At 41.2% G+C, this 22449-nt stretch overlaps 1 protein-coding gene across 3 annotated transcripts in view; it reads right to left on the bottom strand.

Moving 5' to 3' along the window:
- Nucleotides 1-832: 832 nt before the first annotated feature.
- FAM171A1 (family with sequence similarity 171 member A1) overlaps nt 833-22449 on the bottom strand; it is a 139405-nt gene continuing 117788 nt past the window's right edge. For all 3 annotated transcript variants that reach the window (XM_019508353.1, XM_019508354.1, XM_019508355.1), the window contains 3 exons: nt 6313-6429; nt 4048-4162; nt 833-3420 (listed from right to left, as the gene is read on the bottom strand). In XM_019508353.1, the coding sequence (XP_019363898.1) occupies nt 1728-3420; nt 4048-4162; nt 6313-6429 (1925 nt within the window). In that variant the 3' untranslated portion in view covers nt 833-1727. The remainder of the gene's footprint in view (nt 3421-4047; nt 4163-6312; nt 6430-22449) is intronic.

Raw genomic sequence — 22449 nt, 5'->3', positions numbered from 1 at the left:
CCTGAAAATGGCACTGCATGCAGCATGCTTCTTGGGTCCTGCATGTGTGGCTGGTCTGGCACACGCCACCTGGGCTAACTCAGACCCAGGGATGGCACTGCAGGCCATATCTTTGACACGCCTATCTTAAGAGAAAAATCTGGCCCCCTTGACTTCAAGACTCCCATTGACTTCAGTAAGGCCAGGATTTCACTCCTATGGACTTCAGTGCTCTATACCTAGAGAAACTGTGGCATTTTCATCCTTGGCTGGGATGGTTTAGTCAGGGATGATCCTGCCTTGAGGAGGGAGCTGGACTAGATGACCTTATGTGATCCTTTCCAGCCTTACTTTCCTATGATTGTTAAGTGCTTTCGGGATAGAGAAGGTTTCCTGAACAGGGGATTAGGGGTGGGGAGAGGGGGAGTCTTGGGTAAATATGGACTTAATTAATCTTTAGCAATGATATATTCTTTTGAACACATGTAATGAATCATATAGATGGATGTTTGCACAGCAAAAAGTGAACCAAAATCATTTTACCTAGTAACTTATAGGTACACACAAGGTGAAGACACTCCACAGCAGGAAAAAAACCACCCACAAAGCTATTTTTTTTTAAAGTTTATTTTTATTTATAATTTTTGGATAACCAAGCAGCTCTGTATGGAGAAAGCACAGAAGAATAACTCTGGCACTTTTGGATAGTACATAATTTTTTTTCTTCAAAATGTTTTTAGACACATTCAGTCCACTTGCTCAGCCCATCATCCACATTACGTGAGCAAGCTTAGCTCATAGGATTCTAGAGAATAGTAACCATATATACAGTCAATGACACTATTTTCTTGGCTATTTTGGGTCATGAAAATGTTCTCTAAGTCTACCTTGGCTAAACGAGAATCCACAGTACACATGATAGCTACTGAATACACCGTATTGAAATGAGAAATGCTCAGCACAAATGGGACACTTGGCATGCAGTTTAAAAGAAAAGGTATAATTTCATATATTTATAAAATCCAAACAGGGTCAATTAAAAGGAGTTAGCAAAAGAAGGGACTCTTCATTGTTACTGTAAAAAAGGCACTTTGAGTTAATGGGACCAGAATTGGAGGACTCCTAGTTGACACAAAGTTCAGTTTGGTTTTATAAAAAGGCTTTGATACCAAGGGATGCTACTCAAGTTTCCTGCAGTTTTACATTAAGACAAATTGCTGAATAGATTATAATAATGACATAAAATGTTTACAACCAACTTGTAAAAATAAGAAAAGCATAGTATAAGCAAAATATTACTAAAAAGCAGCAATGCATAGCCTTCCATTGAGATAATGCATAATTTTAGACACTAAGTGTCACACTTTTGTTTTTAGGTATTTCTTCAGTAGCATTATCAAGATAAAATTGGCTTAAGAAAACATAAAGTTTCACGAGCTCCCACTAGAAAGGAGACTGAGGTCATAAACCAGCCAAAACAATTTGTCAGTATTTTCAACATCCTTGATGACTAATATCAAGTAAATGGATTAACAATCACACTCTTCTTTCAGCTATCTCACTGGAGGCATCCATTAAGTCAGAATAATGATTTTAACTCTCTAACATTTACACAGTAATGCATTTTAAGTTCTGTCAAATGCTGCCCACCACAGTTTTTTTTTCTTTTTTCTTCCACAATCAAGCACTTCCACAGAAAGAATATTTGGCAATTATACTCCACTGAAAAGCAGATTTTTTTCAATAGCTCATTTTATATTGAAAGCCATCAGTGGTCTCTCCTCTCGTTTCTGCCAAGGACTCTTTTTATCTTCTCCTTGGTCGTCATCCTCATCATCATCGTCATCATGGACAGATGCCCCATGTTCAGGGCTAGTTAATGGCTCTGGTTGCATTTCTACAGTTCTTTTTGTTGTTTCCTCCTGCAGGCTGGGCAACTGGACACTTCTTTTACTAGCCCCATCCAATAGGCATCTTAGAGTGCTGTCCTCAGGGCTGCAAACTGCTGTTCCACATTCACTGCCACTTTGGTCCATATCATCCAAATACACAAGCTGTGTGTAAGCTGTACTATCTGACACTCTCTGTTCTCTCTGCTGGTGCTCCTGCACTGGCTGGTGAACCTGCTGAATGGGTAAATGATCTACTCTTCCCTTTCGGGCAGATTTGGGTTCATTCATGTCAACACCAGAATCCAAACTGGCATCATTACTTCCATTCCTTCCAGCTCTTTGGAGATCAATGTATGAATGTCTAACATGAGCATTTGAACGTCCATCAAGAGAAACAAACCATGCTCGAGGATGAGGGAGTGGCTTTCCACCTCCAAGTTCCATCAAAGCTTTTTCTGTGAGAAGCTGCACTTCACTATTCATCTGGGCCAAAGATGCATCATTAAGTGAGGCAGGAATGGATATAGACTCTGACATGGAAGCATTCTGTGGACTCCACTCAGTTGCACCTGCATCTTGCAAATGTTGTTGAGATATTGCTTGTGATGATAACTGTTGGGATTGTATCTGTTGGGGAGGATGTGGAAAAAGCTGTGCATGAGGGTTGGAAAGCTCAGCCTGCAGTCTTTCTATATCAATTTGCTGGTCAGTAGGGACAACCAGTGGTTGACTAACGAAAGGGTGTTCTCCTGGTAATTTCATGTAATGACCTGGGATGACCAATGCAGGCAACACTTTTCTGTAAACACTGTCATTGACTTGATCAACAGAATTGCAGCAGATCAACTGACCCGGTCGAGGAAAAGATGTAGGTCGTTCAAGATGATCAACAGACCGAGACATCATACATTCAGTTGGTCTGCAGTCCAGCAGTTCTTTTTCAGGGGCTGAAGGTGTAGGGTATATTTGTTCCTGAATATTGTATTTACTTCCTGTAGAAATGTGGTTTAGGGATACTTGAATCTCTCTCTCTTGCTTTTCAAATAAAGGCTGAGACAGCATAGCATTGTAACTTCTCCTGAAATCTTCTTTGATAGGAGACTCATAGCCCTCTGGTATTTCTGTAGATTTTCTTGTTTTTAAAGGAAAAGTATCTGCTGATTTCTGATAGTCTTTTATTAAAGTCCCACTAGGATTCAGGCTCTCCAAGGAGATTCTGCTTTTGTCTTTCTCATCTGAAAGCAGTTCTTCTCGGGAACTGAATTCCTGGGAAGTACTGTATGAATGTTTGAGCATAGGTGTATGCATATCTGCTTCTCCACTAGGAGACACCATTTCCATGTGGACAGCACTTATTAACTCCTTGGTGCCTGATGTTTCGGTGTGTCCATTGCTGGTACCAGACATGCCTCCAGGAAATTCTGACTCCCGTCGTGAAAATATTAAGTTGATGTGAGACATGGAGGTTGATTGATCCTTCTTAGAACCATCCAGTGCTGTGGAAAGCTGCAATTTCTTATGGTGCTGACGTGGTTTTATACATTTCCTCCTGCAATAAGCCATAAAAAATTCTATGTTTATAACTAATGTACATATAAGACCAATGAGTGTGCAACAATAAAAGCATTTCAAGCAGCAATTGAAAGCTCAACTCTTTAGCTTTCAAGAAAGAATAAAAGTAAACAAGAATTTGGGAAACCTCCTGAATGAATAATATTAAACTGGAGCAAGTGCCTGGAAGATACAAACTTCAAGTCAGCGATGCATGTTCATTAAATAAAAGTTTAGCATTTTAAAACAAAAATTACTGAAAACATCCATGCAGCACTGAAACAAATGGATTTAAGACTCAAGATGCACTGTCTTCTTTTTAATGTAAAGTTTCAAGGTTTAATTCTGTATGGAGAACTTAACTGTGTGAATTATGGGGATGTATAATTTACAACTCCCCACTTAATAGACCCGGGAAAACAACTTGTGCTGTATGCAGCTAGGGACTGTCTTACCACGTCATTTATTTTGAAGTTCAAATCAAGGTGCGTGTGTGCGTGTGCATGCACATGTGTGTGCTGCATATATTTAAATGTGAAACAGAGAATGAATAATGTCATTATTGAGCGAGTAGGGATGCTTACATTTTCAATGTGAAATGAATCATCAAAACAATAAACATTACCTGCAATAATACAAAAGGAGACAGAACAAAACCAGAAGAATGAGAGCCATCCCTCCTAAAATTGCCAAAAGAAACACTGTGTGATAGCTGGTAATGTCCTGTGTTACAATGGGACCTAGAAGGCCAGAAAAAAAGAATTCAGACTTGTGACAACCTTTCAACAAAGTGAGGCATTATGAGCTGCAAATGAAGACAACTGCTCCCTTGCTTTCAAGATAATAAACAAATAACTCTCTTTTTAGCTGCTCTCTCATCTCTTGTGCTGTATGAGAGGGGGGAATATTGTGGAAAGGGCTATAATGCCAATAGACTGTTCTGTGGAAATTTACCTGGTTCCAAAAGGGGCATGCTTTATAGCTCAATTGCCATGCCACAGTTGGGAAGCCACTGCAAAGTTCTCAGGTGTGCATGGAGCAGAATTGCTGCTGACCCATGTTTGCCTATTCAGATTTCTTTTTACCCACAATTTTATCACCTTGCAATAAGCTGTAGATGTGACACATCTTATTTAGAGAAGACAGGTGTTCAAATTTCCAGTTTAAGTCAAGAGAAGCTGCACATCTTTAGCATCTTCGAAAGGCAAGTCCTTAATTTAATAATGTTATTTTTTTTAGAATGGTCAGTGCAATATTTACTCACAGAGATAAACACACAAATGCACATAGGTTTTGCACATGTACCAATTCACTCATGTTTTATCCTTACCACTGTATGATATACAGGCCCAATTTTTCTTTTCAGGCAAGGTAGTGTAGTAAAAAACAGGATCTGGCCTGTCGCATTAGACAATGTGAAAGATAATCCTATACTGTGGTCTGTATACTACTACTACTAAATATATCTAGTAGTTGTATACAATACAGTTGCAACAGACTTATGTGGATAAGAAGGGAGGTGGTTATTAGAATCTCTAGTAAACCATGGTGCCTATCATGCCAAAGTTTGAGAAATCTTGACGGAGGCTCTGACAGGATGGCAATTCAGAATATAAACAGAACTCGACGCTAAAGAAAAATCTTTAAAGACAAGTGCAAACTGATGTTGCAAAATATGTTAAATAAGGGATCAAAATTACAAGTGGTGAAACTCTATTAAAAATTAAAGATGCATCATAGAAACATCTGGTTAACAGTTGTGGTCTTTTTAAAAGCACGATTACTTTTGGCAGATTGCTTTGAATTAAAGATACAGTTTGTCTTTATCTACACCTGCAACTGAGTCTTGTTCAGCACTGAGACAGCTGCATGTTTCAGCAATTTTACTTTGGTAGCACAAGCTTGAACAAAAACTTAAAAGGAAAGAGAACCACCAGGAAGGTTTGTGGAAACTACAGAAAAACATACAAAGAAGAAATCCCTGCAGCGCAGGTTGCTTTGTTTGACAGACAGAGCTCAGTGTATTTGCATAGTCAGGGCGAGGTAGTTTCAGTCAGGCTACCTTTGTTTTCAAGTTGATCAAAAACTTAAATGAAATCTCAGAAGAGGTGGTTTGCACCTGGTTTAAACAGAAGAGCCTCTGATTATACATGGCAGGGCAACTCTGCTAGTGAGCTAAACTAGCGTGGTGGGGGGAGAGGTGTTGAAATCCAGCTGCAATGTTAACAGTTTAAGAGGGTATAAGTACAAGCAACAGATAGCTCCCACTGATTTCTAAATTATTTAAAAATCCTCCTGGATGTCAACTGATGAATCTGGAAAGGCTTCCAATTCAGCCTAAATGGTGAATTAGGCTGTTTCAGACACTAGTTCTTTACTTGTTTAGGGTCAAATTCCACCCTAACCCTATGCCTGGTGTAAGTTTAATGAAGTCATTGAGATTATAGCAGGTGCCCAAAGAAATTAAACGTTTGATAAACTAATGAAAATATCAATTAATTAGCATTCAACCTAAGACTGTATTAGTTTCAGGTGAAAACTGGATGTGTGCGTAACTGCTGGAACTCAAACTAAACCAATGTTATTATTTCCCTCATTTACCAGCAACATTTAGTTGATAATGATGACATGGGTGACATCACAGCAAGGGATACTGTACTAAAAACTTACTTATTTAAGTTGTATGAAGGTTCTGAATTCTTAAAACAAGAATATTTGTGTTCAAGTACAAGGTCCCCTCCACTAAAAAATGTAACACTTTCTTTGCAAATCTACTTTTGAATAATCTATTTTTCATTAAGCTGTGACATCTCAGATGAGGTAATTTGGAAAAATATAAATAAATTAATATTTGTTACTGAATACATTAATAAGATTAAATTACTCTCACCTGGGATAGTAGGAGACATGGCTGCAACCCAATAACCCAACTGTGGTGCAATGTATGTCCAAGTCAGCTGATTTCCATCTTGTTGTACAAGGCCTAAACTACTCTTCAGCCATGTCCCTGTAAAACACAATGTTCAGAATAGGACACTGTCTACACATCATTACATACAGGCAAAAGATAAATTGTGACAAGATTTATCGCTGAGTCCATCCAGTAACTAGCACATCACACAATGCCTATGATGTTATAGGGGGACTTGCAGATCTTACATGGATTTTTGGCACTTCTTTCGAAGTAGGAGTCATCCCCGTGGTCATTTGAGGAACTTTATACTTTAAAAAAAAAAGGAAGCAGCTGTTTAAAATGAAGAAAAATAATTAAAGCATCTAAAAGGTTGTGAATACCAATGGTTACTACCTTGGATTCCTTTTGGTTGAGTATTCCAAAAGCTAATATCAAGGGGCTTTACATACATTGTTTGTATTATTAATATCTCTTTTGGAATTCTCATTCAAAAACGCATTGTACAACTACAGCAGATCTCAAAACTTCTATGGCAGCAAAGATTTCTAAATGCTATGGACATATGCACCCATGTGTTCAGCATACAACACACTCCTCTAAAGACTAAAATGATTCCGGTCATTGAAAACAAATATTAATTTTTTTTTGGTCAGAGTAGACAGCTTATTAAATAGTGTTTATTTGGTTTATTTTCCTGTGAGGCATGGACGCTTAATACGAAGTTAGAGAACTGAATTGAGGCATTTGAAACGTGCTGCTTTAGGAGACTGCTGTGTATCTCGTACACTGATCACCAAACCAATGAGTATATCAAGCAGTAAATCAGTCCAGAAACTGGAACCTACAAACTGTTGTTGGAAGGTGTATGATGAAAGAAGCTGCAATGGTTTGGACACATCATGAGAAGGCTGGACACCCTTGCCAACATCATAATGCAGGGCACAGTGGAGCAAAAGAGAAAAAGAAGTAGATCCAAGAAGAGCTGGGGAACCAATATTAAGGACTGGATAGGGCTTCAACTGACCGAGTGCAAAAAGCTAGTTAAACACAGGGCAAAGTGGGAGAGGAGGGTTGTTGCAGCATCTAAGGTGCCCCAGCAGTTACAGTGGCCTTGAGACTGACTTGGCTTGATTTGGTAAAATGTGATTCTCCACCCTGCCTACTTAAAGAAACATACTCTCTCAAGAGAAATGTTACAGATATTTTAAACTGGTATTTAGAATCCAAAATAAATTCTTAAGCAAGTGTTAATTTCAAAGTCAAATTTTCAGCCTGAAAAATTTAAGGATTTTATTCTTTAAAAAAATCTGGGTTTTTTTTTCAGTAGACACAGTGAGAGCAATGCACGCTTATGCAAAAGCTTTGAAACAGGCAAATTATTTGAACTTTATTATACATTAACATTAAGACCTTCCCTCTCCCCTCCACCAAAAGAATTGTTCCTCTCTTTGATCCAAGACAGCACCTCCAAATTCTGGTAACAGCCCTCCTGCATACTTTCCCTGAAAGAAAACTGGATTGGTGCTGTGAAGGACTGAAAATTTAAACATTGCAATGCAATATTTTCAGGCTTCTGCAAGGCAATTAGAAACAAAGGGGGTAAGTGTATGTTGTGCTGGATACAAAAGTAGATTCCTTCAAAATAATTTCTGCAGGCAATAAAGATGCTTTTACATCTTTGGGACACTTCTAAAATGCTCCTTTAAACACAAGGCATTTTACACAAGACATTTTCAAGTATATGTTGATCTAGCAGTTCTGTTCTTCTGCCACCAGTGGGTGCCACAAGTGAAAACAAATCAAAGAAAACTAATCAGCTGCAGTTCTTCACACACTTTAGCTACCACCAGAAGATTACTAGAACACAGTATCTCATCTGCTTCAGCAGATAAACACCTTCATGTGCTATTAATTCCTAATATGATGGAGCAGATGAAAAACTGTATTTACTTGACCCATTTTAAATGCCCTTTTTGTAAAGGGATATATATTATCACTATTGTGACTTGCCCCACTATAAAATGGGTTTTCCGGTATCTTTTCCCCAAACAAGGGAATGATGTCACTAATGAATCTAAGAAGTTGGAGGAGAGAAAAGAAAAATGCTGTAAATTTGAAACTGACAGTGAAATACTTTATTAGTTATATGCAATATCACTAAATTCTTTATAATTTCCTACTTCCTCAGTATTTGTTATATTATTCACATGTTCCAATTACACAAGTATAATAGGAAAGACTTCTTTCGAAGAGACTGTTTTGACAATGCAATTTTTAACTACATATTTTTCAGGTAAACCATCTCTTTTGAACGACAACTAAGTTCATCTGAATTTTGTGAAAGCTTGGGAAGTCTGTTGCACCTGACAGCATTATAGTATTAAAGAAAGCTGCTACATGTAGACAAATACAATCAATGACTCCTCATTTAAACTTGTGGCCAGGAATCACATTTAATATCTGGGGAGGGGAGAAGGATGTATTTCCTATTTGGTAAGTATCCAACAGCAAAAAAATTGTCGTTCCATGCACTGGGTCATTTTAGCACACATTAACCTACCTAGGTTTTTACATGGCACCCTCCAACACTGTATCTGGTCACTGCAGTATAGCATTGGCTTCATCTCCAGAACACCCCACAAAATGGGGATATAACATAAGAGGCCAAAAGAGATTTAAGTAACTTGCACAAAGTAACAGCACATTTTCATTTTCTTTTTTTTTTTTTTAAATGTAGACCCTAGGAATAAAACAAACCCAGATTGCTTAAGGCAGCCATTTTTCCTCCACATTTTATACCATGTTACATCCCCTAAACAGAAATATACCCACAACTAATGGTCTTGAATGCAAAGCTGAGAAAATGACCTACAATCTTGCAAGGAACATCTTTGCTCTACTACTTGTTTGGTACAGTGGCCACTAGGCTGTCACTGAAATGACCATTTGTGATCACACTGCTCACAGCTTAAGCTCCCATTTACAGCTTTTTTTTAAGAAAGAAAAAAGGCTGAAGACTTTGTTAAAGGTCTAAGAGGTTTAAGTTAGCAATCAGGGTAAAGAAATCAACTGGTAGTGAAGGTGGAGGTGGTGAGTCAATTTTCTCTGTAATCCAAGCTTTCTTACAAGTACAGACAGTCAAAAAGCTGGGGCTGAATCAATTCAATCTTTGTAGGTTGGTCTTAGCTGCAGAGATTAAACTAACTAACAAGTGAACAAACATTTACTTTTTGTAGCCACATGCCTTTTTGTAGACCCAGGCCAGAAGCTGGGGGGCGCAAGAGCATGACTCTGGCACACAGCCAGCATGGGCTGTGTGTTTGCATCATCTTTCTGCCGCCCCTGAGGTCTCTAGGATTTGCAGTCCAGAATCACAGCAGTAGGACTGTGCAGGGTTGCTCATCACTTCTTCCTGCTTCCAGGTGCCTCTGGATTTGTAGTTCACAGTCACACTAAGTTAAGCAAAGCAAAGCAGCTCTGTTTAACCCCCCCGGCTCCAGAACCCAGCTAGGGTTTGCTTGGGGAGGGCAGTCCCTGCCTGCCCTTCATCCCCAACCCTTCTCTGCTGGAGCAGACAGCACAGCTCAGCTCAGGGTTGGAAAGCATGCTGGTATGCTGGGGGATGGTGATTTAACTTGAACCAGGAATTGGTCTGGGGCAGAAGTTTCATAAACCGGTTTGACCCAGATCTGTTAAGTCTGATACTACATTCAACCAGGTTTATCTTAAACCAGTTTCAGTCATTTTGAAACTGGTTTATGTGCACTGAACTTCTGTCCAGTTACAGGTTTAAACCAGTTTCTGATCACTTAAACCAGCTTGTGTGCAACTTCTGTCCCTAGCCCTTAAGAAATATGATACTTAAATGTGCATACAGAAACACACATACATCCCCCTCCACCCTTGTAGCTTGGCCAACTGCTACTTATAGACAATACATTTAGATGGGAATTGTTACTGCAATTATTTACTAAGGGAATCTTGTATCCAGCTGACTTTGCTCTGCTTTACACTGCATTTGAACAAACAATCCTTATAATCCTTATAATGCATCTTTAAAAGCTCTTTCACTTAGTAAGTATTTGCTTGCATAATGAAGAGATCAAGAAGCTAACAGAGGCTACACTCTTATCACTGGGAAAAAACTCAGCTGTCATCCTGTAAAATAGGCAGAGACTCAGATTGTTAGTAAGTTATCAACACAGAGGAGCTGTGTATTTGCTGAGAAAGTGAATGACAGATACTAGTGTGAAGGCCTTTCTGCTTGTCCTCTGCTTGCTTAGCTTGCTTACCTGTTTTTGCCAACAATTGGCTGTTCTCCAGAACGCCTACTGGTCACAACACCAAAACCCTGCTCCTCACTTTCTTGGATGTGGAGTTATGTTACTGTTTTTCACAGAGCAGCTCATGTGCTCAGATACCTGATCTCGGCTGGGAGGGCAAAGCCTGAGGGTCTATTGAGTAAGGACACATCCCACTGCTTACCCCTTCTAGCCACTTGCTTGCAGAGGAAGTAATTAGACTGTATTGTGCATGGGGGTGTGTACATGTGTATGAATATATATAATAATTAGAATTATATACACAACTATATATGTATGTTGTATACAAACACACAAATATATATATTCATACATGCACACATACAATACAGTGTCTGGTTTATATTTATTTATATAAAAACAGAATATAAGTATGATGTGCAGTCAGAATTGCAACAAAGCAGAAGATTAAGGTGGTGGTTGGGAATCTTACATGGCTAAAAGCTATGACAATATAGACTGTTATTAGTTAATTGTCATGTACTCCTATCACAAAATCCCAGAACAAAGATCATCTCAAACCAGCTACACAGAACATCAGAGAAGCTTAACGCTTGATGTGTGAGGAGAATTTATTGCATGAAGACAATTTTTGTTTAATACTTTTGTCTTATAGGTCAGGAAAACATTTCATGGTGTCAGAATGCATTTTTGGAGCAGAAACAACAAGTTGTATCAAGTCAGTCAGTAATGCGTGGTTGAAGCCAATTCACTTTTGCCGTTAACCTAGAAAGACCATCTGGTGCTTCATGGAAAACTTCTATATATAGAGACAATTCTTGCTTATAGATCACTTGTACATTTCTCTTTTTCCCCTATTAGTGCTCAGCGGAGCCAAAATGCTGATCCAGGATTAAAGTCAGGGAGTAGCATACTGACTCAAATGAGTACGTAAGAGTTTCCTTGTAACTCTTTGCTTACCAATGGTACGTGTGTTCTGGAATAAGTGGGGTTTTGTAACAGTACAAAAAGATGGTGATAACAGACCTACAGGCTGGGGAACTCCCTTCTCATCAGCACAGAGGCAGAAAAGGAACTTGGAGTCATTGCTGATTCCAAGATGAACATGCGCCGCCAATGTGAGGACGTGGTCAGTAAGGCTAACCACACCTTGTCATGCATCCACAGATGCACCACGAGCAGGTCCAAGGAGGTGATCCTCCCCCTCTATGCAACACTGGTCAGGCCGCAGTTGGAGTACTGTGTCCAGTTCTAGGCGCTGCACTTCAGGAGGAATGTGGCCAGCATTGAGAGGGTCCAGAGGAGGGCCACTCGCATGATCAGGGGGCAGCAAGGCAGGCCCTACAAGGGGAGGCTATGGGACCTGAACCTGTTCAGCCTCCACAAGAGGAGGCTGAGAGGGGATCTAGTGGCTGTCTATAAACTGGCCAAGGGGGACCAGCAGGCAATGGGAGAGTCCCTGTTCCCCTGAGCACTACTGGGAGTAACAAGGAACAATGGCCATAAGTTGACTGAGAATAGATTTAGGCTAGACATCAGGAGGCGCTACTTCACAGTCAGGGCAGCTAGGATCTTGAACCAACTTCCAAGGGAAGTGGTGCTCGCTCCTACCCTGGGGGTCTTCAAAAGGAGGCTAGATAATCAACTACCTGGGGTCGTTTGACCCCAGCATGCTTTTCTGCCCACGGTAGGGGGTCAGAGTTGATGATCTGCTCAGGTCTCTTCTGACCCTACCAACTATGAAACTATTAACTATGAAACTATGGTATTAAAAAAAATAAACTGGACAGTTGGTTTAAAAACTTCAGTTAAAAGGAAAGTGAAGAATTAAAGTCATTAAAATGAAAAAGGTAAAAAAATAATAAAAAATTAAAGCAATATAAATTATCTATCAAGGGTAACCCCATAGTAAACCTAAAATTCACCATCAAATGAATGCCACCCCTCCTCCCCCAGTGGGACAGTTAAAATCAGGCATAAGATTATGTCTCTTATGAGTTAAAATCAGGCATAACACTTTAACAGAGCAGCAGGAACAAGGGAGATAAAAGGCACGACTCTACATTGCATTAAATCTGATTTTCAAGGACATACAATCTATTTCCTTATGTAGACAAGCCTTCATTTGCAATAGTATGCTAGTGGTCCCATTGACTTCAAAAGCAGTGTTCATGTGAGTGCTTGCCAGATCCACGTCTTAGTGCTGGTTCTATTGTGTAAATGTTTCATGCATTATTGATTTACTTAAAAGAAACAAAAAACAACAACCACAAAACAAAACAAGAAAACCCCAACACCAAAATTGTATTTTAATGCATTCACAGTGAAATCTAAGCATATTAAAATCTTCTTGGTTTCAGTGCATACCCACACTTGCATAGGGCTCAGTCTTGTTCTTATTGATGTAAAATGCAAACCCCTTGATTTCCATGAGGAAGGATCATGCATATATATACAAGCAGAACTATCCCAAAGGGCCATCTACCCCAGGTAGACACGTGACTTAAAAATAAAAGGAGAAAAATTCCACTCCCTCTTACTTCAACAAGCCTACGTGCTGACATGCAAGACCAGAACCCAGCCCTAGGGGAGAACTTTTAATTCTGGTGACACTGTATTAATCTGCCTAATCTAACCAATTTATAACCCATATCATCTTCACTATAGTTCCTTCTTATTTTGATTATATAATCATTCCACTAAAACAGTTTGGCATGTGACTGGCTAGAGCACACTGTAGCTTGTATGCAGCCATGTAGTATCCTTCAATGTCAATAATAACAGATGTCCAAACACCACAAGTATTTGGTCTCAGTGTCGCCATGTTTTTGTCAATATTTTTTTTCAGTTTTTGTCTGGAATCTAATTTACTGCTCTCCTCAAAGAAAACCATTTCTCCCCCCATGAAGCACTCTGCTATGTGAAACATTCAAACAGAAGTGCTCTTTATTGATAAAACATGTGTTCCCCCCCCAATTAAAGAATTATCTAATTATACTTGCTGAAAGCAATCAAAGTAAAATGACCAAATTGTGCTACATACAGGGTAAATGATGTGTTTCCTGTGGGACTGAATAAATAGAAGGGTGGATTTAATTAACCAAAGATTGAATTAAGCTAAACTCACTATACTAGTGATTTTCATTTTATTATTAATAAGATTATACTCATGGGAAAGAGTGCTGGAAATAAGATAAAGTTGATCTTTTACAATTGCCTAATATTATAAATGCATATTTCTTAATAAGAATTGGTATTCCTTCAACTGTTGATTTCTTCTCTGGTAAGTTATGTCACACAGGATTGCATCACTGAAATTTTTTGTAGGTTAAACAGAAGCACGTATGCAAGAAGAAATGGTATAGCCTATTAAACTATTAAATACCAAATATTCACAACATAGCAAATGTGGTTATTTCTAGAACTAATTTCTTTAGACTCTTCAAAAGTATGGCTCTCACCAGATGTGTTTATCCAATATGATGGATAAACACATCTGGTGAGAGCCATACTTTTGAAGAGTCTAAAGAACTGCTCCCACTTCCTGTGGCTCTACAATGGGGCCCTGCTGCCAGCAGAGGGAGATCTAGGTGCCTCCTGGGTGCTAGCCCAGGGGGTGGCAAGGAGCACTGGGCCAGGAGACATTTTTCTCCTGGCCAGGGCTAAGACATTACTCCCTGCCCCCAGAGGGCTGACAATATCCCCCTGCCCTGGCAGCAGAGAGCTCCCAGTTCCAGCTCCTTGATCACAGCAGGAGATTTGGAAAGGGCTGCAAGGGTTGGGTAGATCACAACCCCCTGCCCCAATCAGTTGGTGGGGCAGCTAGCAGTGAGCCCCGAGCTGGGTGGGGATTCCCTGTGCAGCTGGGGGCTCACTACTAACTGCCCCACCTGTAGATGGGGCAGGGGGCTTGGACCTGCTCAACCATGCAGATCTCTCCAAGCCCTGTGCCTTGATCACCTCGAAGCCCTGTGCCTTGATCACCTGATTGGGGTGTGGGGCTGGTATCTATCCCTGACCGGGACAGTTCCCAGCCTCCACACTGTAATCTCAGGGTGGGGGCTAGGGAGCTTGTTCCCCACTCAGCTCCATGCTTATGGAGCTTAATGGGGAACAGGCTCCCCAGCCCCTACCAACAGGGAGCTCCCAGTGCCAGCTCCACCTTTGCAGGGCTGGCACTGGAAGATCCTTATCTCTCAGCCTAAACTCTGCAGTCATAGGGCTCAGGCTGGGAGATAAAGATCTTCCAGTGCTGGCCCCACTGTGGCAGAGCTGGCACTGGGAGATAAGGATCTCCCCCCCCCCCTCCTTGATCATGATCTTGGACTGGGGGGCTTGGAGCTCTCTGCTGCCAAGGCAGGGGGACATAATTCCTGCCTAAGCCCACTTCAGCAGCAGGCAGCTCCCAGGGGAGGAAACAATTTCTCACCCCCTTGTGGCTGGCTGACTGGGAGCAAATTTGCTCCTGGTCAGGTGTCTACATGTGCAGTAAGTACCAGTGAATAAATTTGCTTCTTGAATTTGCAGGTAACAAATTTACTCATGATTAGAGAAGTTTACTGAGCAGTAAGCATGTGCAAGTGTAGCTGTACATGCTTGCTGTGCAGCAAACTATGATACTTCACAGGAAAGCATCTCGTGTAGATGCACTCACTGAGAATTCAGTCCATGGCATTTTTTTTAAAGAAAATGTTTTATTCCAGTTGTACATTATTCTTGTTATTTTAAAACATGAATAAACTGCCAGTGGAGTTGAATCCTCGAAAGCAGTTAACACGATTACCTCTAAGCAACATCAACGTGGGAAATTTTAATCCAAATAGATTTTTGGGGTTTTTTTAGAAAATCTTTAAGGCAACAAAATAGCAACTTGGAATATTTGTTTCATGATTGTCAGTATACCAGTCTACCATTACTAATGCAATCCTGTAATTTACCAATTTAATCTAATAAGTTAATATTACAATTTTGTTTTTGAAGATGCTAGGCAACATACACACACAAGAAAGGTTCATGCTCTGAGATCATGTCTTCTTTATTATTCTACTATGAATCTGCTCTTACGGCCTTCTGCTATTTGGATTAGTTTAGTTAAATCATGCTACTGTTGTAGAAATGCCATAATTATTTGGCAAACCCTCCAAAACAGGTTGGTGCGCTTCAGACTACTGAGCACCAGAAAAAATGCTTTCTTGACAGAGATCTTTTGGCAGAAAACATCTCTACAAAACATAATTGTTCAATTCTCCAGTCTGAACAGGGCTCTTCTGTTTCCCTTTGTTACCTCCATGATAATTTTATTCAGACTTTCCTTTACATACATCAGCTACCTGTCAGATGTTTTAAAAAAGTGTTTTAGAAAAGCATTTTTCTTTATTTAATAATTTTAATAACATTTGAGTAGGTGTTGGGGCAGATTGTATACAAAAGTAATTTCCATTGTTTCAGTTCCTTAAGCATTCTGCCCACCCCCTAAAAATGCCAGAACTGTAAGGCTTGTCAAAAAACCATTTATTTTATACAGTGGCAATGCATAGGGAGGTGGACGGGGGTGCATGTGCACCCCCTGAGAGCACCGGTGCACCCCCTGACTCACCACTTAGGCAATGGGCAGGGGGGGCAGGCGGGAGCGCCAGTGTCCATCCACCCTGCAAGTGCCGGCCAATCCCTGCAATAGCTGCAGCCACTTCCATGAGTGGCTGCAGCAATTGTCTGAAGCTTGCTCCCAGAAGCAGCTGTGGCCACTCACGGAAACAGCTACAGCAGTCGCGGGGGGGTACATGACTAAGGCAGCACCAGTCACCCATGCTTTTATACATGTGTCAATAACTAATTTTAAATGCAAAGGCTTGGTTGTGCCTCCAGCACTGTAATTTCTGAATGCTGAGTTTACATGAAAGATACTGCATTTAACATTTGCTTAATATGTTATTGACATGTGACACATATTTGATTAACAATATTAGAATAACACTTAAGTAAATAAACAAGAGAATGCAACTACCAGCTCCTATCTAAAGGCTTCAAAGCAATTTACACCCATTAATTCATTCAGTCTCACAACACATCTGTGAGGTTATTGTATCTATTTTACAGATTTGGAAATGGCAGCATAGACACATGACTTAGGTAACTTGATCCGTTACCAGAAGTCACACACAGTTAGCTTTATTAGTGAATATTATTAAGGGAAATACAAAGTTGAAGGGGTAGAAGGAGAACCAGAGATCCAGACAAAGGTGGCTACATTGTCTAGTGTGGGTGGAGGGAGGACATACAGAAGACTGTCTTGATATCAGGACTCCTCTTTAGTAGCTTCTAGCTCTACCTGGCAGCTTCACTCCTTTTCTGATCCAGATCCTTAATCACCACTCAGGCAGCTGTCCTAGCATGCTTACCCTTTTCCCACTAAAAGTAATCCTAAACTGCACAACCTTGCCATCCTTAGCTCCACTGCCCTCCTCGTCTTGAACCCTCATGCCTACCTTCCCCTCTACCTCTGCCACCTGTCTCTGGGTAGAGGTCTGGGAACCTCCTCATGGGGGCAGAATTACAGCAGTATGTGGGGCTGTGCATTGGTGAAATCAATATAATTTTGTTTATGTTATTTGGTTTAAGTTTTCATTTTATTTCCTTGTTTTTATAGTTTTGTGTTGCTAGGTACATGTTGGCCACTTGAGCAGTGCATGTGCATAAATGTTAGCATCAATTTCCTTCTCTGTTCTCTCTCTCTCATTCTCTATATGTTATCGGAGTATGCATGCCTATGCCTCATTTGCAGTGCCTCAAAATGCCTATCGTACCCACAGAAGCAATAAAGATGGCACACAAGGTTTCTTTAAAAAAAGAACAAACCCAATTCTAGCACTCAGCACTGAAAGCCATAGCCTCTATTAAAAAAAAATAAATAAAGCAAACACAAGTGTCTTTGACCCATGCTTTTAAATTATATTCTTCCGAAGGAATCATGCTAGACAAAACCTACCTCACAGTTAGGCACATGAAGCATTAGCAGAAGATCTTCTTTTCCTTTAGAAGCTGAGATCCATCTGCTACTCTGCAATTATATTTGTGCCTATTATGTAGGCATCATGCATGATAAAAAGCTGGTTTTGGTAACTACCATTTCTATGGCAACACATAAAATACTAGATTCTTTGAAAGCAGTTACTTAAAACTTGTATTCCTCTGTGTATTTAGTCTTTAAAGGGACTAATTTAGTCTTGACAGTTAAGATAGAAAAGAAAGTCAACATCAAACTGTCAAAGAGCTTGGAAACTACAGAAACAGTGTAAGCTGTGAAGCCTTGGTTTTTTCTTCACAACTTGCAAATGAATCTTCACATGCTCAGGAAACCTGAGAGTTTCTAGTAGTATATAGTATGTTGGATATGGCTTTTCTGATTCAATTGGACTGTAAGCTATTTAGGGTAGGAAATGTCTTCCCCTGTGCTTGCACAGGGCCTAGTCTAAAGGTGCTTCAATCTTGGCTGTACCACTGGGCCATATAAATAATGGTAGTAGTAATAACTATAGTATACTGTACATTATGTAGACTGAGGCTTTGGTACACAACAGTGGTGCTTGACCTTTGTCACTGAAGGCCATATGAGTAACATGGGGCCAGTCCATGGGCCAGATCAGGCCCCACCCCACCAGACTGTGCCCCTGTGCTGCCTCTCAATCCCACACTACCAGACTGGGGCTTTGTGACACCTCCCCCAGCCACATACTACCTTCCTGGGATCTGCACTGCTGGATAAGGGCCCTGAGTCACCTCCTTCAGCCCAACGCCACCTCCCTGGGATGTGCACCACTGGATAGAGGCCCCAGACTACCTCCCTAGGACATGTGCTGTTGGATCAGGGGCCTGTGCTGTCTCCCTCAGCCCTATCTTGCCTCGTTGGGGCCCATGTTGCTGGACTGGGACTCTGCACTGCCTCCCCTTGGGCACATACAACCAGACTGTGGCCCTGCCCTGCCTCCACTCTGCCCCCGTTTGCCTAGATTGGGTCCCAGAAATTTGGTAGGAGGAGAGTGGGAATTGCTGCCATTACTCCCTGCTGCCAAATTTTCAGACCTGTGGGTACCTTTGAAGGCTGGAAGGCATGGGTCTGCAGGTGGCATCTGGCCTGTGGGCTGGGGGTTAAGCACCCTGGTATACAGTGTCTCAGCAAAACTCACTGAGGAGCCAAAGTGCATGAAATCCCACAGCATGTTAACTCTGCAGTCCAATGCCTTCCAGCCATTACAGATATACACCAACAACAGACTTTCTAGACATTTCAGGGATTCCACCCAACTGCTTGTAAATAGTTCAATATAAAGCAATTTACATTCTTAACTGAAAGATTATTGAGATGTTTTCAAATCATGTCCCAATCCTACTATGTTTTATCATGGCAAAAACTAGCCACTGTATAAAGTCTGTTGGTCTCAGCAGTCAGATTTTCTCCTTTCTGCATCCACTGATACTCTAACTGATGTAACTTTTACAGTAACATCAGCTCATCATCACTGTAAATAACCTGCCAACAAATACATTATAAACTTATGTGAACAGTGCCTTGTCTAATGGTGCGTCTGAATATGGAGGCCAGCAGCTAGAAGACAACTCATTTTAATACATGAATCTATTTATTGCAAAAATGAAAGTCTCCACTCTCCTAGCTGAATTATCTCCAGGGTGACAACCTTTTACAAGTTAATTGCTTTAAAATAATTGGTAGTAAACTGGATGGCTTAGAATTTACAATACAGCTGTTTAAAATCTCTCACCCCTCTTCCACTTAGTTTATTATAACGTTCACAGGTAAAATAGTTCTAATTTTTTATTTGCTAATTATTTAAAAAAAAAAACTTACTCCAGTTTTACTTTTAATAGGCTTTTTATAGTATTCATGATCCTAGTATCTGTGACATTCACACATGTTAATATATTAATTTGCATCCTAACACCTGAAATCCTGACCTCATTATAATCAGGCAGTTTTATTGAGTTTATTGGATAAAGATGTCATCCAAAAAGATTAGGGGAGACATTTTTAAAGGTATTTAGGCATCTACTATGCAGATTGGAATTATAAATACTGCCTGAAATTTCAGACCAAGCACTGCAGCAGCATCTACTTAACTATTCACCCATTAATTAATTCAAGCTACCGTGGTATATGAATAATTGTATCTTCAATCTATAGAATCTACGAAAAATCCCATATTCACAGACTAAATGTTGTTGGATTTTTATTAGCATATTTTCTCTGTAAAATTTATATAATCATCTGGTTTCAAAAACATGCCCAATATTTTGGAAGCAGGGAAAAAAAAGTGAGAAGTTATATGCAGTTGAACCTGAAATACTATTGTACTGCATATAGTAATGATAAAAACCACATGACTTCTCAACAAAAACTAAGCATTGCCCAGAAAAATTTATATTGCTACTATGTCTGAAAGCAACACTGAATTATTTCACAGTCACACTTTCACCCCTGGCATTCACCCCAATTATTAAATAGATTTGTGAAAGTCTTTAGCTACTAAAAGTCTACTAAAGAAAACCACAACATAAACCACGGCTGACAAAGGAGAGCTCCCGAAGGTAAAGACACAGAAAAAATTCCACATCAGAAAGCTAGAAGGATCTTGTTATATTTTTTTTTTTGCCTGCCTCTGGGGGCTCAGAGGGAATTTAAAGTCATCTTACTTGGGAAAGTTGAGGATTCCCCCATCATGGGAAAAAACCCTGGATGGCAGAGAGCCAGCTCAAAATGGCTCTGTGCCAGCTGCCTTCACATCCCCCAGTACTAAGAGAGAAAGCAAGTGACAGACTGCTGTTGTGCTGCACTCATACAGAGATAAGGTCACCGTTCCTTGGATGTTAGTGCAGTCAGCACAGCACACAGTGGGCTTGAAACTACTCTACACTCAGGTGCAGTGGGGCTAAATGAGCCCCCAATCAATGTCAGAACTAGGAAGAAGTAAAGGGATTTAGAATTAACTGTGCCCCTCCCTCAGCTGTACAGAGCTGATGCTGGTCAGCTGAAGGAGCCATAATGACAATGTCCTGAGCTCCATATCCAGATGCTTTGTGCTGATGGGGATGATTTCCTAGGAAGCCAACTGTTTGTCTTTAACAGCATCATGATGCTCCAACCATGACCTGCTAGCCAAAGTCCTATCTGTAGCAAAAGGCAGCCAGTATAGAATCAACCCCATGACGGGAGTCTGGCTAGTGGCACTGGTTTCCCCATTCAATGGCAGCCACTGGACACTGAGCACTCAGGTCTTTACATGCAAAAGTGAAAAGTGTATTCCACAATAAGAAAAAGGTTTTGCTGTCCCTTTGCTAGGACATGAACTTTTACTTAGCGTACACAAATTAGACCTTAAATCAAAATAAGCATCACTTAAAGTGATGAGCTTCACCTCTCTCCTAAAGGCAAGTGTGTCTTCTCTTCCAGGTTGGCTGATCTCGTACGGTGAGTTTTAAATTAGCCTCGCCGGGGGAGGGCGCCACAGGAAGACGTGGAGACACCACCCGGGCAAGACAGGTGACAAATTGCAAGGAGTACCCAGGTAAGAAGCAGGGGTCGAGACAGTCTCCCAAATCGGGGGGTGGCACACGCAGCTATGCAAGGCCTTAAATGCTTATATACCAATGCGCATAGTATGGGGAACAAACAGGAGGAACTCACCCTTGGAATACCCAGTTCAAACCCAGACATAATAGGGCTTACAGAAACGTGGTGGGATTCATCCCACGACTGGGCAGTTAGCATTAGGGGTTATAGGCTTTACAGGCAGGATAGAGAAGGAAGGAAAGGTCGGGGTGTGGCACTGTATGTCAAGGAGCGATACAAATCCTCTGCCAGCAGAATGGGGTCAGAGGAGGGGCAAGCTGAAGTGCACTGGGTCAAGATACAAGGGGGCTGTGGGGAGAGGGATTTAACGGTGGGTGTCTACTACAGACCCTGCAACCAAGGGGAGGAGCTGGACCAGGAATTTTTGGGCCAGCTTGCAGAGGCACTTAAGGCAAGGGATGCAGTTGTCATGGGTGATTTAAATTACCCGGACATCTGCTGGGAGGACCAGTCAGGCAGGGCAGACCATTCCAGGAGGTTACTGGCTGAGATACAGGACCTCCACTTAATTCAGGAGGTGCACAGTCCCACCAGAGGAAATGCCCTGTTGGACCTGGTCCTGGCCACAGGCGACGACCTGGTGAGGGGCCTCCAGGTCCTTGACCACCTGGGTGATAGCGATCATCACTTGCTGGAATTTACCATCCAGCGCAGGGTGTCAAGAGCCTGCAGCAAGGTGGTAGCCCTAGACTTCAAGAGGGCCAACTTCAATGAACTGAGATTAGTGGGAGAGGCACTGGGGTTCTCAAGAGCAGGGGAACTCAGTGCCCAAGAAGAGTGGTCGTTCCTTAAGGAGACGATATGAAGGGCCCAAGGGGTGTCTATCCCAAAAAGAAGCAAGGGGGGCAGGAGTGCCCAGAAGCCCCCTGGCTCACCAAGGGTGTCCGGGAATGCCTGATTGCCAAAAAGGCGGCATACACCCAGTGGAAGGGGGGTGCTGTCTTCAAAGAGGAGTATATCTCCTCTGCCTGGGCCTGTAGGGGGGCTGTCAGGAAAGCTAAGGCGGACATAGAGCTATGACTAGCGTCCAAGATCAAAGATAATAAAAGTCCTTTTTCAAATATATAGGGAGGATGAAGAAAGCACTGGGAAACATGGGGCCCCTGCAAGATCCTCTGGGCAATCTGGTGGTTGCGCCAGAGGAGAAAGCAGACCCCTTTAACCAATTCTTCACCTCTGTTTTCTTGT

The sequence above is a fragment of the Gavialis gangeticus genome, unplaced genomic scaffold (genome assembly GCF_001723915.1).
Source record: "Gavialis gangeticus isolate Ggan-Ray unplaced genomic scaffold, GavGan_comp1, whole genome shotgun sequence".
Taxonomy (NCBI): domain Eukaryota; kingdom Metazoa; phylum Chordata; order Crocodylia; family Gavialidae; genus Gavialis; species Gavialis gangeticus.
Note: the sequence above shows the minus strand (reverse complement) of the source record. Positions and strands in the feature narration are given on the sequence as shown.